We start from the raw sequence: 16835 nt of genomic DNA on the forward strand, positions 1-16835 counted from the left end.
TACTTTTAACTGCCAGCTAGTCTCCTCTATACACCTCGCTTCCTATAGGTAATTTCACTGGATCCAAGTAATTCTGTCTATGTTTCCGTGTTTTCTGTTTATACATATATACTTACATTTACATCTAGACTTAGGATACCTTGTAGGTAATTTAGTGTGAATCTTGCCACTCGTGAATCTGTAATTAAGTTGCTGTTTTAATCATGCCATATTTTAGTGAATCACCTTGTTAATCTTTAAATTGGTTAATGATTAAGTGCTGCTAAAATTTAGCCTTACACCATTAATAAATTTGGAATGGCTGCTAAATCATAACTGTGTGAGATAGTGCATCCGCAACAGGAAGATACAGCGGCAGGCAGTAAAAGAAAGTCTGTCATAGGGTCAGACATTGCTACAGAAATCACTAAAATAATCACATCAATGAATTCCACTTTAAAGGGACAGTAACTACATTAGTCTACTGTCTGAAGCTCCACAATCCTCCAGTAGCATTCAGTCCTGTTTTATATCAACTCTGCTTTAACAAAACAACTTTTTACATTTGTGTAACTTATGAGTTCTCAAAAGATACAGGTGTATGCTCATGTATGTGCATACCCTATATATATAAAGATATATATAGATATATATGCACACACACACACTCGGAGAACTGGAAAGACATGCTAAACAGAGTAATCATATAATCCTCATTTTACGTATGAACTCTCATGATATTTAGGCTTTTAAGTTAGATATCTGTCAACAAGGCATCCAGGAGATTACACTAAGTTTAGACTCATCAGTGTAGTCCATCAGTGCAGCATAGTTCATCTAGGGGTTTTATCTTCACAACTATCAATATTTTGATTCTTGAGACATTTTGGAACATTCCCCTTTCAGTCTATGTATCCATGCTTTTTCATCCCACAAAAAGCAAGGAATAAAGGCGGGGGGGAGACTAGGGCAAGATGGTTTTGACCTAGGTCATTAATAAATTAAATTCAGGAACTTCCTGACACACATAACAAACCTAAAGATTCAAAATTCTGTCTATCTCCCTTAACAGTTTATTTTTTCTTTAAATACAACAAATTTGTTTCCTTTATGCAGTTCTGTACGGGCATAATGAAAACAAATCTACTATTTCCTAACAAACATTCCACTGAGATGGAATTACAGTGATCTGCACTGATACCCTGTGTAACACAGTCTATGGTCTGTAACATCAAAGACTTTAGAAGCTTATGTCATTCAGTAAAAAAACCAGTTGGTAACATGGAGACATACGAGGCCTATGATTCTCTCGCTATACAGTAATAAACTGTTTCATCAATTATATTTTCATTGTCTGCTTATTTTTATTGTAGATTCAAACACATACACATCCAATGTTACTATCAACAGTCATTTATATTTCAATACACCTTCTTGTAAGGCCAAATTAAAAGTTCAGGAAATATTTTTAAAATTCTTCTTTCAGTCCAGGTTAATCCTCTTGTCTAGTCCTCACTTTAAATCATGTCAGTGAAAACAAACTAAATGACTTGTCACTCGAGTAATTTACTAAATGCAGCACTGGAAGCAAAGAGTTACACAAACAGCTCAAAAAGCAGGAATTACGGTAACTATATACGGTTCAATTTAAAACTAGGAAACCTCCGACCTACAATTCAAAGGAGAAACAGTCAATGTTTTTTCTACAGTTACAGCAACCCTGGAAAACCTGGAAGACATTTACTTCCTTACTAAACTTTCCCATTGTAGAAAGCATTTTCAATGAAAGGTAAAATGCAATTTTTTTCCCAGCAGAAACAAGAACTGGAAATTCATCAAGTCAGAGATAAGAATTGATTCCTCAGTAGATTCACTAACTGATCAAACCTATTCTGGACTTGTATGTTTGCTGATGGACACTCAGCTTACAATAATTCAGTCTGCAGACCTCCACAGCCCAAGTCCAGGGCAAATCTTCTAAAGCAGGCTTATCTAGGTGAAGGATGCAGGATTCCAATTTTTCCAAGGACAGATATGAATGTGAAAAAAATATGGAACCTAGAACCTAAACTACACCTAGAGCATAATTTGGCTACGATTCACCAGTTTTAACTGTCATTACCAGTCATCCATCTTACCACGCTCAGTAGCCAGCTTACTCCAATTATAATAAAAAAAGACTACACTAAATGAAAGGATAATTTCTAAAAATACATTTGTATAAAAAGTGTAGGACCATTCCACACCACTGAACTTATTCTAAAACATCAATAGTTTGTGGCTTGCAACATGACTATATCAAGCTGCTTAAATCTCATCCTCCAAGACTGGTACCTGCTTTGGAGATGTTTTTCTTCAAAATTGGCCCCATTGATAGTAATCCAAGTTTTGACAATGCAAGCAATGATCATAATACTATGATGGAACGCTACATTGTATTTTGCATAAGCTACAAATAAATTATATAAATTGATACTAGTGGTGTTTGAGAGCTGAAAGTAATTTCTGACAAAAAGAGTATTTACTGTGGGAAAGGCACACAAGTTATTTTGGATTGTTCTTTCACGCATAACTAAGATGGTACTTGTACTTCAAAACAAAACTTCACAAAACAAGTTACTACATTCACAGAGAAGTTAAGTGATTTGGCTTGTGAACGGTTTTCATATCCTGGGGTTAAAAAAACCCCACCAACAACTTCCAGGGCCTGAGCCTTCTACACAACAAATTAATGCGAAGTCTGTTACTAACTTCAAGAGACTGCTGTTTAGAGCCCAGCAACACACAAAATTGAAAAAAAACCCCACAACAAACATACAAGGTATTAGCACATAAACCTATGGAGCACAGTTACTCTATTATGCACACATATGTAAGCTGTGCTATTCGCACAGGAATAAGAATAAAAAAAACAGTCACTACTTACATCAAATTCTACTGCTCTAATAACATACTTCTTTATGGAACCCTTTTTGTATTTGATCCATCAAGAAGGCTGTTTTCAAAATAAGAGTTCAACATTTAGGTAGGATAAGAACAGACTTTGTCTCTCCTTCAGGAAATCAGGGAAGACAAAAAAGGAGCGGGACCTTTGGAAACCTTTAAAGATAAAAAGCACAAATCTTTTAGGCACAAAACTTTAGTCATGGTGGAGCACAGGAAGAGGAAGACAAATATTTCTGAACAAAAGGAGCTTAATAAAATGATGATACCATATTTGTCCTTATAAATACATAAAGATATTAACATGTTCTTATTGGAAAACAACATGGAAAGCCACAAACAAAAAATCCTGCTTTCCTTCTTACATGTAAACAGAATTCTCAGGTAGTTTTTCCATTTTGATTCTTTAAAAAGCTGTAGGAAGTAACTAGAAAGTCCAATTAGGCTATTAATGCAAAGACTTTACAGGGATCCAGACTTTTTGCACTTCTAACTAGGAATTTATAAGGAGTTGCTCATGTTGTTTTCACTTAAGAACACAGCATCTAAGTTACTGTCACATACAAAGGAAATGCCTCCACAGAGAAACTTCTGGGGCCCACGTTCTTCATGGCTAGTTCTCTATGGGTAAGTATTATCCTACCTAAGTGACTTAAATAATCCTTAATCTAGCAGAATTTACAAGAAAAATAACATTGAACCACTTCTGCTACCTAAGTTACTTAACACATTTTTATCTTAATTTTAAATATTTCCAAGAGAGATTAAAGATTATTTCCTTGAATGGCACAGCTTTGGGTACCTGCTGTTTTTATATACAGTATATATATTTGTTTATAAATAACTGTGTAACCAGAAGATTGCACTTGGAAAATTACAATATGATGTTTCAACACATTTGCAGCATGAAGTCTAACTGGAAGGAGTGCTCTAGCTTTCCATGCAGCAGTGCATAGCAGATGCTTCTGATTTATCATTTTCTTTTTGCCCTTAAGCATGTGTTCACACAACCATTCTTCGAATTCCACACTCGCAGCAAAACTTCGCCCATTCCACTGGATACTTTGTTCCACATTCATGGCAGAACTTTGATAACTGTCCAGGTGAATTTCCTTCGCTGCTTTTTGAACTTCCTCCATTCACTGAGGATGGGCAGTCTCCACTGTCATACCCAGTTTTACCATTAGACCTGAAAATCCGCAGATAAAGAACATTCTCTGTAACTCAGTTCAGTATAACCTGGTACAAAATTACTCTAACTCTTGCAGTGAATTACTGCTATTGTTACTGTCATTTTCATGCTTACACGTCCTATTTATTTACAGCTGTGTATACCTTACTACTGCTATTGTTACAGTCATTTTCATGCTTACACTTCCTATTTATTTACAGCTGTGTATACCTTATAACTTTACCCAGACTCCCTGCAAGAAAACAAAAAAAAAAGAAGCCAAAATTTTAGGAGCAGTATCAAATATTTGTTTCACCAATTAAATTAACTAGAGTGTTTGAAAATTTAAAACTTAGCTTGCCAAAACAAGAAAGGCTGAAATAGCAATATTATTTTTATCCTACCCTTTAAAAGGCCACAGAACAATTTGTGTGCTTAGCATGAAAATTTAATTAAATTTCAACTGAACCACTCACTTCCCATTTGAAAGACCATTCACTCATTTTCAACAGCTCCTAAGAGGTTTTTGACATCTCTTCCATGCACATCTGAGACACAAAGGTGTTCTGTTAGCTGATAAATATACAAAATATAGAGTATCTTAAACATGCCAAATAATATTGACCATGAGTTACCTATTAACTGCAGAGTACAATATTTCCCCAACTTCTTTTGTAATAAGTACTCCCCTTTAATGAAGGTTCTATTGCTGACAAAATCCACAAAGTTAAAAGCTACCTTGAGTAACTGTCTGAATTGCTAGTTTTTCTTTTGTTTGTTAGAGCACCCGTGCTCATGGTTCTTGCCACACTAGGAGGGGTTGATGTCCGTGTTTTTGTTGAGCCTCTAAAACAGAATAAATATCTGATGAATTATATACACAAAAATATATACAAGAATATGCATTTACAAATAATTTAAAAAATAAGTTCAACAATCTACACATCAACTATTTATATGAAAAACAGAACTTATTTCCTACCAAGTGGAGACAGAAGAGCTTTGGCATGAACTTGCATGGTTTGGACTGAATATGACTTGAATCTTACAATAAGAAGCTAAACAGAAAAGTCCCTTCTTGTTCACGTGTCTCACTTGCTATCACAGCAAAATAAAGGTAGATCCTGCACTACTGGTTCCATAGTATGCTCTAATGTCTACTTTGACAGACTACAAGTTGCTTTTTAAGACCCACAGGGCTTTCAGAGGAACAGAGAGCACCTGACTGCAGGTCTTAATAGTTTAAAAAAATGTAGAAAGAATACCATATTCTCAATGCTTTCTGACCAATATGAAGTGAGTCACAAGACTTTTTCTTCATAGTCACAGACTTTACTTAGGAGGCATACTTCTTAGATAATGCTGTAGATCCTCTTTTCTTCAAAGCATAAATATTATATTTATAAATACGAATAGAAAGAGGAGAGGAAAGTAAGTATATCCAGCTCGGTATTAGGGCATAATTTTTTTCTTGCCTCTCACAGTATTCTTAAAGTTGGCTTCAACAGTATGACCACACATGAAAGCTGCTTTTCTCAAGACAAAACATACAGAACATGTCACTGCTTGTTTGATGAGTAGAGAAACATCAGAATCCTCTGCAAAATCTGAGTAGCATTAAGCAAAAAAAAGATAGGAAGGAATATCCTTTTATCACCAGTGACCAAGGCCAGAATTTTTCCTCACTGCTCAAAAGAATTACCATTCCCCAGGATTCCTTTTTTCTTTGGCAAGACTATGTGACCATGACATCTTGTGCACGACCCATCAAGTTTTTGCTGTTCTCATTCTTGAACACTGATGCATAAATGAAATTTAAGTTGGGACTGGCTCATGGACATTAAAAAAAATTAAAACAAGACTCCATTTAAAAAATTAGTCATCAAGAGCCCAGTCAGCAACAAACATCCAAAAGTGATTTTTATTTTTTTCTTCTTCCCTTCAGATGAACCTAACTGCTCCTTTCAGAATGATAAATCACTTGTCTTGGTTTGTTTTTCTAAGTATTTATAAGGAAATGCATTCAACTCCAGTAACTTAAATGCAACACTGACAGCTAAGTAACAATGTATTAACTCCTGAATTTTAGACACGTTGCATAAAACATTTCTTCCATCATGTTAAGAGCATAGGCTAAAGATGGCTTTTCAGCTCCTTCCATCACTTAAACACTGAAGTGGAAAACTGATCAAACAATTAAGCACAGAAGTGGAAATCACAAACTAAATTTAAGATTAAATCAAGTGAAACTATATCTAACTAAAGTATTCAAGTTTAACAGGAATGACTTCTACATGCAACAAGTAGAGTGGAACCATCAAAGATTCTGGCTCACTGGGCAGAACACCAACCTTCTCCATTAGTTTTCCTTTCTCCCCTCTTATTTAGCAAGGAGATTCTAAAGATGGTTTTACTTTGAAAAATACCATGCAGACTGAAAAGCACTACCTAAGTTATATCAGAATTAAAACATACTAAAAGTTATGTCCATCTTTCAAAAGTTACAGCATTCCAGGATAAAAGTTCTAACTGTAACAAGTACAGATGATAAATAATCTTGTGTTATTTCCCCCATCTCATTTTACACTGAAGAGAGACCTTTCCTCATAATTGAGTAAAATTTGTTAGAGCTCAATAGTGGAAAAAACATACCTGACTGTTACTTTACTTGTTATGGAAGCTAGAATCATATAGAATCATATCATAGAAAAGCATACAAAGAAAAATTCAGCTGTAGATATAGAAATTGTATAGATCATCACGGATAAGCATTGATCAGACAATGACGTAAGGAACAGAATTCTGTCTCAATTCCTGTTTAGACAACTCCAAGTAATTTAAAACAAGGAATTTAAAATTATTACTGACTTAGTTTTCTCTGGATTTTCAACCTGGGACCAACATACTACTTTTTCAAAACTAACAGCATTAATTTCTTAAGATCTCTTCAGGGTGTACTTTAAATCAATCATTTTTGAACACAATGCTAAGAGTCCTAGATATCTGAAAGAAATTAACATGAAAAAATTGCCCACTATTCTTTCCTGTATTTCAACTATTCACTTCTCTAAAATATGTATAATACACTTTCATCCAACTAGGTACACCTGATGCTTTAATACTAGATGTATACTAGAGAAATTTCCCATAAATTGGTGTCTTAAAAACACGATTTGAACCAGGGGAAAAAAAAAAATCAAAGTATTGAAAAACCACATTGAAAGCACACTGTCCACCCCATCTATTGAGGGAGGCAGAGTCCCATGAACAGACAAAACATCATTCATTGAAGGTCCAACAGGACACCTTAATTCTGAAATGTTTAAACATAGCCTTCTGCATAATTTCTACTGATTTTTTTCCCAATTAGTTTTTTAAAAATACAGGAAAACAAATCTATTTTCAGAATAGAAACTTTAATATGAGTCTTATAATTAACTGCAATGATTTCTGACATTTTGACGAGTAAAACAACAGAAGTAGCAGGCTGCCACTGCAACTTTATTCATCTCAGATCTAAACACATAATTAGTGTCAGGTTTCGTGTGTATTTTATGGCAAATCTTGAAATTGCATCCTTAAGTTGCATCTGATCTCTAGAGTCAGATGTCTTCCAACAAAATCAGACATTCCTGATTATCTCAACTTTTTTCACCACAGCTTTGTCTCTTTCCATCTGTCCAGCCTCTACCACTTCTATCTACTTGTCCAGTTCTGTTGTTTTTTCTATTCAGTTCAAATTTTTGTCTTGTTTTTTTTTGTTTGTTTTTTTTGTTTTTTTGCAAAGGTATGTAAGTCCCTGTTCTAAGTTGTATCATGTGAAATTTAATGGAGCCTGACAGCAGACGAGGCAGTGTACCAATGCCACCTTGAACTCTTAAAATCAGGACATACTTTTAAAGACGTTTATTACCCATTCTCAATTTCAACAGAAATAAGATTGAAGGGGATCCCCCTTCCTAAAGAAGCTCATGTTTCACATCTAGTTGAATTACCACTGCTTGCAAAAATGAAAAACTGAAAGAAATTTGTAAAAGAAGCTTGCCTTTTTCTGTTTACACATTCACAATTTGTTTGGATTTTGTTACAAAATACTGAAATATCAAGCTTGCTTCCTAGTCAGGGCATTTTCTGATATTCTGTCAGAAATCACCACTGTCACCCACAACAGCTCATAGCTCTGTGCAAATCATAAATAAGTTCCTTATGACTAATTGCATACACACCAAAGCCCAGAAACTTTTGCCATGAACTGTAACCCCCCACACTGCTATGCTGAATTTAACAATGGCCAGTAGCTATTCACATTTGCCCAGTGCTGTTGGCACATAATGTATTGGATATCGTCCTGCAAGGAAGGCAGACTTAATTCACAAACCCAGTGGACATTTCAATAAGTACAACAGTGATGTTAGAAGAGCAGAATAAGTGCCTATACTCTTAAAGAAGTTCTCTCAAGCAGAAAAATCAAATCACTGCTCTATAAATAGGGGCTACTGTAAGCATGTTTAGTAACTCAGCCAAATTTTCAACACCTTAGTAATGTTTTATAAAATGAAAAACTAACCTAATTTTTGTGGTTCACAGGATTTATAGCTCTAACGAAGCATGCAAGGAAACAAAAGAAAAAAATATTCTATTTGTCTAAAAAGAGCTTCCCCCCCTTCATTCCTTTCGCTTCTTCAAATAGAAACCCAAGTTCAAATATTCTGGCCCCACCTCAAAGATGGGTTTGGTTACAACACTAAAACAGCATTAAGAGATTGAGACACATTTCCACTATTTAAAGCATTCCATTCCATGTACGTGCCACATAATCCATTACTAATCTCTCTCTTGGAATATGCTTTAACATAATGTTTATGAAGAATCAGCCCATTTGAATTTGGCATCTTCCTAATTATATGTAAGGGTTAACTACAATATAGTATCTATTCCCTTTTTGAAAGATTGGTATACCCTTTCTTCCAACCTTACGTCTTAAATTTGCTGAATATTCTGAAATCTTTACATGAGAGAAGTTGGACTTAATAAAAGACTTTACCTTTCATTACAAAGTCTGCCTTGCTCACATTCTTGGACCACAGCTATCTTACAGAAGTAGGAGAAAAATAAACATTTGACTTTAAGAGAATAAAATTACTTTGTCATTAAACATTTGCCTGTAAGGCAGATATTTGTACAGTTATTAGGCTTAAAAGCTTACTTCAGCTTTATGTCATGAAAATTCACTTTATCTTAGGTTTACAAAGACAGAAGTTCATTATTCTTTGTCTATAATCAGTCAGTGACAGAAGAACTCAAATCTGAGAAGTCTTCACCTTTCCTGTCCTAATATGAAGCTGTGTACCTGCATGAAACGGGTACTTACAATAACTATATTATACACCTTTCTCTCACAACACTTATATTGAAGACATACTGGGCAGCAGATGTCTGTCAAGGTCACATTTTTACTATTCCAAAGCTTTGGAGGAACATTTCTGCAAAACAGAAAAACCACGCTGATTTGTAATACTTACTTCTTTAAAGGCAACAATTCATTTGGTCTTTTGATGGTACTGTCTGTTTTTGTATCAGTGTCATTAAACCTTTGCACATGTCTTCCAGTTCGCAGTGATGAGCCTAACTTGTCCATTTTACTACTAAAATATAAAGGGGTACTCATAAGTAGACTGCTAGATCACTATTTAAGTTATCGCAAAAAAAAATTTTAAAATAGTACTCATAATTAAATACTTATATTCCCAAAGAATTCCCATTGACTAAAACAAAAAAATACGTACAAATCAGACTTCAATAATTCAGCAAAAAAAGGTTCTTCTTACTTTAAGGAGAGGAGTATTTCATAAATTTATATTTGGATTAGGTTTCCAATGTGCATATATACATATATTTTTTAAACAGGACAGAAAAACTAACGCCAGTTATCCTCACAATCTCCTCAACGCACCCACATTTTGCCTTTTTTCTTTTAAGAATAGCTTTTATAAAATTGATGACATCTAGAAAAGGAGGCTCATAATTACAAGTCATAGTAACTTTACTAAGATGTTAGAAAGTAACAGCAATGTAAGTACAAGCCTCCTTAACTTTAAAATTTTTCCTTTTCCACTTCTTTTTTTTTTTTGGTAAAGGCTGAACATTGTGCCCAGAGAGAATAATAAGCCTTCCATTCTCTTTTCTTTTATGGAGATGAGAAAAGAAGAAAGAAATGACCAAAAGAAAAACAACTTTGTTTTAATATCAAAAAACCCACTCACAATAGATGGCACTATACATACAGGTAATATTTATACTTTTTTACTACTATGGATAGCATTTACAAATAAAAAGAGTAAATAAAAAAAATCAAACTTAAAGAAAAAAAAACAAACACCAAAATAAAGCAGCTACCATCCCTCCCTCCCACACATCTCTCAAGACTCCACCTGGAGTACTGTGGGGCCCCCAACATAAAAAAGACCTGGACCTGTTGGAGAGAGTCCAGAGGAGAGCCACAAAAATGGTCAGAGGGCTGGAGCACCTCCCCTATGAGGACAGGCTGAGAGAGCTGGGGTTGTTCAGCCCGGAGAAGAGAAGGCTCCGGGGAGACTTAATAGCAGCCTTCCAGTACCTGAAGGGGGCTACAGGGGAGATGGGGAGGCACGCTTTATCAGGGAGTATAGTGAGAGGACAAGGCGTTAACGGCTTTAAGCTGAAAGAGGGTAGATTTAGATTAGATATTAGGAAGAAATTTTTCACTGTGAGGGTGGTGAGACACTGGAACAGGTTGCCCAGGGAAGCTGTGGATGCCCCATCCCTGGAGGTGTTCAAGGCCAGGCTGGATGAGGCTTTGAGCAACCTGGACCAGTGGGAGGTGTCCCTGCCCATAACACGGGGGTTGGAACTCGATGGTCTTTAATGTCCCTTCCAACCCAAACCATTCTATGATCATCATAAAAAGAACTGTAGCTACAGATATAAAAAAAAGTTATACTAGAAAAATCAGATCTTCAAGTAAAGTTTTATAAGGTTTATAAAGTTTCCATAGTCTTAAACTATACAGTAAACCTGCAAAAAGACCATAATGTCCCCACCCCACCTCAATAATGTAACAGAAGTTTCTTCTTATTCTCAAAAAAAAGCCCAGTAACATAAGCCTAACTGGAAAATGATGACACAGAGTATTTTTATTGATCTTTCTGAAATTAAAGAACTATAAAGAAACAAATCATGCAAAATTGATGGAAATGTCTAGGTAGCTGAAGCTGAGCCCTTCTGCAAGTTCCCCCCCTCTTAAAGGGAAGTCACACAGGAAAAACAAACAAACAAACAAACAAACAAGCAAAACCAACAAAACATATCCTCACACAGAGAGAAAAAAATTCTTAAAATTTCTGCGCAGTTTTCTGATCCTTGTCATACAGCCTTAATAAACTACAATGCCAGGAAAACTACTAAACAGCTATTTGCTGTCAAGGAAGTGTATGAATTTCAATATAGCTTTTAATATATACATATATATAAAAGGATCTTCTGTATCTCCAATACCTATATCATACTACTTTTCATGCTCCTTCTAGAATAACATCATATTAGAAGGCACAGAACCTATAAAGTTTGCAACATAATTTGGTTTTTTTGGTAAGCTTCTGGTATGCACCTTGCAATCCACATCACATCAGTAAAGCACCAAAAGAAATCTCCCCATAAGGAACCAAAATGCAACAATGCTAGATGATATTCATTCACTATAAAGTCAGCAGGGAATACTGAGATTTTAGTCTTGCTAATTTAGTTCCAAATAATGCAGGCTGAAAGATAAGTTTCTCTGGAGTTCCTCTTCCCACTCCTCCTCCCAAACAGATGATGTAGTTCAAACTAATTAACTCAGGAAATGCTTAATCAATTCCTGTTCGACCAAATACACACTCTTTATATATTTCTCAAGGACTGAGAGGCAAAACTGAGGTCTTTGACACGGCAAGGAGCATACTCCAGCCTATCATGATTTTCTTAGCTCTTTTCTGAACCTTCCAATAATTTATCAACGTAATCTGTCAACTCCAGGCACCTAAAGCATATAACACTGAAGACAATAACCTAGAAGCAGTTATGATAGTGTCAGAGAACTACAGCATTCTTCCACACTTAAAACCAAAAATCCCAAAGCTGACAGCTCTTTCATGTACTAAAGAAAAAAAAAGCACAATTGCAAGAATCTTCTAAAATCCAAACACCACCAAGACAACTTCTTATTTACACTGATTCCATTGAACAAAGTTGTGTAAATTATAGTTTTAAGGAAAGGAACAAGCTATTTTAAAAATATCACGTTTTTAAGGGCTACACATGCTGTGTGGCAAATATTTAAGCAGAATTTAAAATTTACTGGTACTGGTTAGGTGTGCCATTCATACTGCATTTCAGTTGTAAGACAATAGTGGATGTGCCACTAACAGACATGATTCTAGGATCAACTTTGATCAGCTGAACATTAAAGAGCTTGCTTTGTCCACAAAATAAAATCAAAATGATGAAGTCCATTCACCATAATGAAAAACATCATACAATTTTCCAAGTCCCAGTAAAAAAAAAACAAACTGTTCATAAATGAAACATGCATGGACAATCTGTACATGCAAAAGATCCCTGGCTATCCACAAACAGTGGTGTCAAGTTCTGCTAGGCAAAACAGCTTGTGTGTGGGAGTGGAGTTTGTCTGCTTGCTTAGCCTTCAGATAGGAAGAAGAACCTACCCAATTTTTTCTCCTGGAGATCTGATTACTTCTGACAGCTTACTAGAACTTCCCTACTCCTCAATAAATGAAAAACAGTGCTACACTCTGTAGTCTTACAAAATATGTACCAAACTCAGGATCTTAACATGATTCACTATCAAAATATAAGCCTAACTACAATTTATGTAGAATTATTTTTCCTTTTCCCAGTTCTTCAACATCAAAAAGACTAAATCCTATTTTCACACAAGTGAATAAAGGTTTTTGTACTGACTACAATAGAGTCACATGCTACTCTTGCACTCTCACTTGTGTTTCTAGGACTCAGAAATGATGCTCTTTTACTACACTTCCATTAATACTTACAACTGACTGTGTTCTTACTCTGTCCAGGCAGAAAAAGAAAACTCTCACAGCAGAGCTCAGCTGACACATCCTGATCTACGTGTACAAAGTAAGCCTTGCTAACCTAGCTTATGTTGATGATGCTGTGGTGCGTTCTCTCAGTAGTCCTTTACTTGGGGAGAAGAACAGGAGAATTTAAATTAAAAAAAAAAAATAGTATAGCGAAAATGACTTGAAATAAAGGAGTTCATAAAATTTGGCCACATTTCTACTCATACAAAATAAAAACTTGTACTGTGATACTGAAGTTGAACTTTATATGAAATGAAGTTCAAGAATACTTCCTTTACAGGACCAAACACCTTGGAGATCCTTCATTTTAGCCTTCACCTTTACCACAAACACATAACAGCTTCATGTGCCTTTCACAATAGTTTCAGGCAGCAGTTCAAGAGTGCCACCTAAAGAGCCAGAGTGAAACTGCATGCCTGTATATTTTAATAACTTCTGGCTGTTATATTAGCCAGCAGATAGTCGTTTCTTGCCCTTTTGCATAACCATCACAGAGAAGAGGTACCACGATTCTCCAGAACAAAGCAGAGTCTGACTAAACTGCCCCCCTTCAATATACATATAATTGATCCTTGATATTGCACAGTGTAATTGTAATTCTACTATTAAGCCTCACTACCTCTCTTGACAAATCTGCTATTACAACAATCTAGGCAAAAAACTGAAGGTTTCACTTAATTAGTATGTAAAAACCAAAAAAATTATAGTTTGCCTTAGAGCAAACTGCAGGGGCTTGTTTCTTACAGCAAAATATGGAACTTAACCTGGTCAAAAAAAGTATGTAGGCTCTTAAATACCTGACAAGAAAAAAAATAATATTACAAAAATAATCACATGACTTCTTAACATTCCACTTGAAAGACCGCCCTTAAAACAATACATGTCCAACACTGTGCTCAGTAAATCAGTTCACTAACAACTCAGAAGGCAGAGCACGACATCTTAAAGCATGAGCCCTGCCTGACTTGGGTATAACAGAATCCCAGATCTCATGCTATGGTTTGTCATTTTACTGGTTAAATCGTAAATGCAGCAGAAGAAATACATTTTGTTTCAACCTAATGAAGGTTATTTTTATAAAATTGTAAAAGGGCTTTTATTTTATAAAGTAATCCTAGCTGCAATTAGGTATAGGCCAAATTATAAGATGTTTTAATGTTTAAAATCTGTGTCACTATGGTATTAACTACTCTCACCCTCTGACTTAGGATGTTGAATGTTAGCATCTCAGTCCCTGCTCTGCTCTAATTTTGTAGGCATTTCAACAGAACCCTACATATTTCCCCCTTACACCCCAATACCAAGGCTGAAATGATTAAAGCCAAAATTGTCACTCGTGACCAAACTGAGGCACCTAACTCTCCATGTTGCAACTGCTCCTATACCTGTAACTGCTGACAAACTTGTTCTCAGAAGGGAATGCAAAGCAGCCAAAAGAAAAAGAAAGAACTGCTAGGTCTCAGGTAGAACACTTGGGAAAGAGACACATTTAACAGCCACCTGTGAAACAATGGGTTACTGTGACCAGCAAGAAATTGTAAGGACTGGTTGGCAAAGACAAGAACACAAGCAGAGAAGTGAGAAGAACTGCAGGCAGAAACACACTCATCACATCTCTACTCTTAAAAGCTGGAAACTGTAGGCAATTAAGTGAGGTTATGAGCCAAGCTAACACAGCCGCTCAGCAGAGATCACTATCCGAGAGCTACAACAACCAGAAGTCATCTATTTGTGGTTAACAGCATGTGTGAACAGAGAGAACCTGTGCAAGCATCTCTCTATATATTAACTGCTATCTGGCTTGATCCTTGATCACGTCACAATTCTTCTCCAAGCTTCAGAAGAGGAAATGGAAGACTACAGAATACAAAGTAGTAAATCTAGTGAGCAACTTACTGGTAAAATTAAATAGAAGTTCCTCATTAAGAAGTGAAGACAAAAACCTGTGCCCCCTCACAAACCAATACAGACTGCAATTAGAAACTCTATGAACAGGAAAAAGCCTTTCCCAGACAACTGTGATTCACCACTGGGGTCAGAAACATGCCTTCCAATTACCTCAGCTGATTTTTTTTTAATGTGGTTTGCAGACCTACTTGTTTGCCACTCATCAGTAGGTGTTAATTCAACTTCTAAAAATGGAGAAATGTGATATAAAAACCAGTCACTGAATAACAGAGGGTGGGATTTTCTGATACTCGAAACATAGATGCTTACAAAGAGTAGTGAAGCTGACCCGTAGACCAAAGACTACCAGGACATTTTGGGGGCAGGGGGTGGATAATAATAATAATATTAAAAAAATTTTCTAACAACCTCACAGACTCTTCCTCTAGTCTGTGTTTGAAAGATGTACTATGAGTGGGTAGAGCAAGGAGGGACAGAACTGCATCCTCATACTACATGGCATTAGGAGGACGTATGACAGAGCTGTAATTCATACTTGTGAATAACTAGTAAGATTTAAGAGCTATAAACTAAAAATCACTAGTTTTGCATAATTAGTAATCTGTTTGTCCTCAAGAGTTCTTTCAGAATGCCCTTTCTCTTCCTCACAAACTTAAGCCATGTTCTTCTCTACCTTATAAAGCCTTCACCCAATTTGATACTCATTTTTATAGTAATAAGTCTTCTTCAATCACCAGTGACAAAGCTGCACTCACTTTGTTGTATTTTTTTATGTTTTCTCTCAGTGCTGCTTGGTGCTCCTCAAACTTCTGTAAAATTGCACTATTTTTCTTCAATCCCTTCCATGCATTTCTTTGATACAGTGTGCACTGACTGCCCTGCCAGCAAAATATGAGTAACAGCCTTGAACACCCCAGCACTTTCATTAACTCTAGTAATCTACATCTAACACTCTCATTGCTGTTGTAATGCATTACTTTCCATTGCCTTATTTGTGCTCATTTAATTTGTTGTCTCTGGAGCACTTTAAGACAGGAAAGGGAAGAGGGAAAGTATTCATCCTTTGGTGCCGAGAGGGAAGATCCTATCACAATTGGCCTGTGGTCTGTGGCAAAGGCCTCTTTCTTTTATTTCCACAAAATTGCAGGAAATTATGCCTAGTGTCTTCTCCTTTTTGAAGTTTCTTCACCTTCACAAAGGAAAAAAATTATAGCTCCAACCATTTCTGTGTATTCTATAACTTTTTCATCTACTTCATATCTATTTTTAACACTTTACCTCCTTCACTGTAATTTTAACATTAGAAAATCCATCTTTGCCTACTCCAATGTTCCTTAAACACTTTTTTTATAAATAAAGGATAAATTCAAAACACTACACTTCTGAAGCTTACAGAAAAAAAATACATATGAAACAGACCACAGAGACTTCTAGAACTAGCACAACATAAAGATGAAATAAAGCATAAATGACAACACTAAATGGAAACTTACCCTGCTTGTGGGTTCACCATTCCCAATGAGTTTTTATGAGCTGGTGATAATGTCTGAATTTTGCCCCCACTGGATCCAGACGAAGATAGTCCTTTACTTGAAGAGGTACCTTGCAGTTGAAAGCAAGCATGGAAACATAAGAAAATGTAAGATTTTGCTACTGGAATGAATATGTATTTTTAATATATATATTTAATATAT

General features: G+C 35.7%; 1 protein-coding gene across 1 annotated transcript; it reads right to left on the minus strand.

Annotated features, from left to right (window-relative positions):
- Positions 1 to 3924: 3924 nt before the first annotated feature.
- Positions 3925 to 16743, minus strand: LOC104465243 (zinc finger C2HC domain-containing protein 1A-like; the record flags this gene model as incomplete). Its single annotated transcript, XM_010078213.1, has 4 exons — positions 3925 to 4111; positions 4832 to 4939; positions 9616 to 9735; positions 16635 to 16743. Coding segments are annotated over 4 exons (524 nt in total), but the record flags the coding sequence as incomplete, so codon positions are not given.
- Positions 16744 to 16835: the final 92 nt, after the last annotated feature.

Source organism: Pterocles gutturalis, unplaced genomic scaffold, assembly GCF_000699245.1.
Source record: "Pterocles gutturalis isolate BGI_N339 unplaced genomic scaffold, ASM69924v1 scaffold33793, whole genome shotgun sequence".
In the NCBI taxonomy this organism is placed as follows: Eukaryota; Metazoa; Chordata; class Aves; order Pterocliformes; family Pteroclidae; genus Pterocles; species Pterocles gutturalis.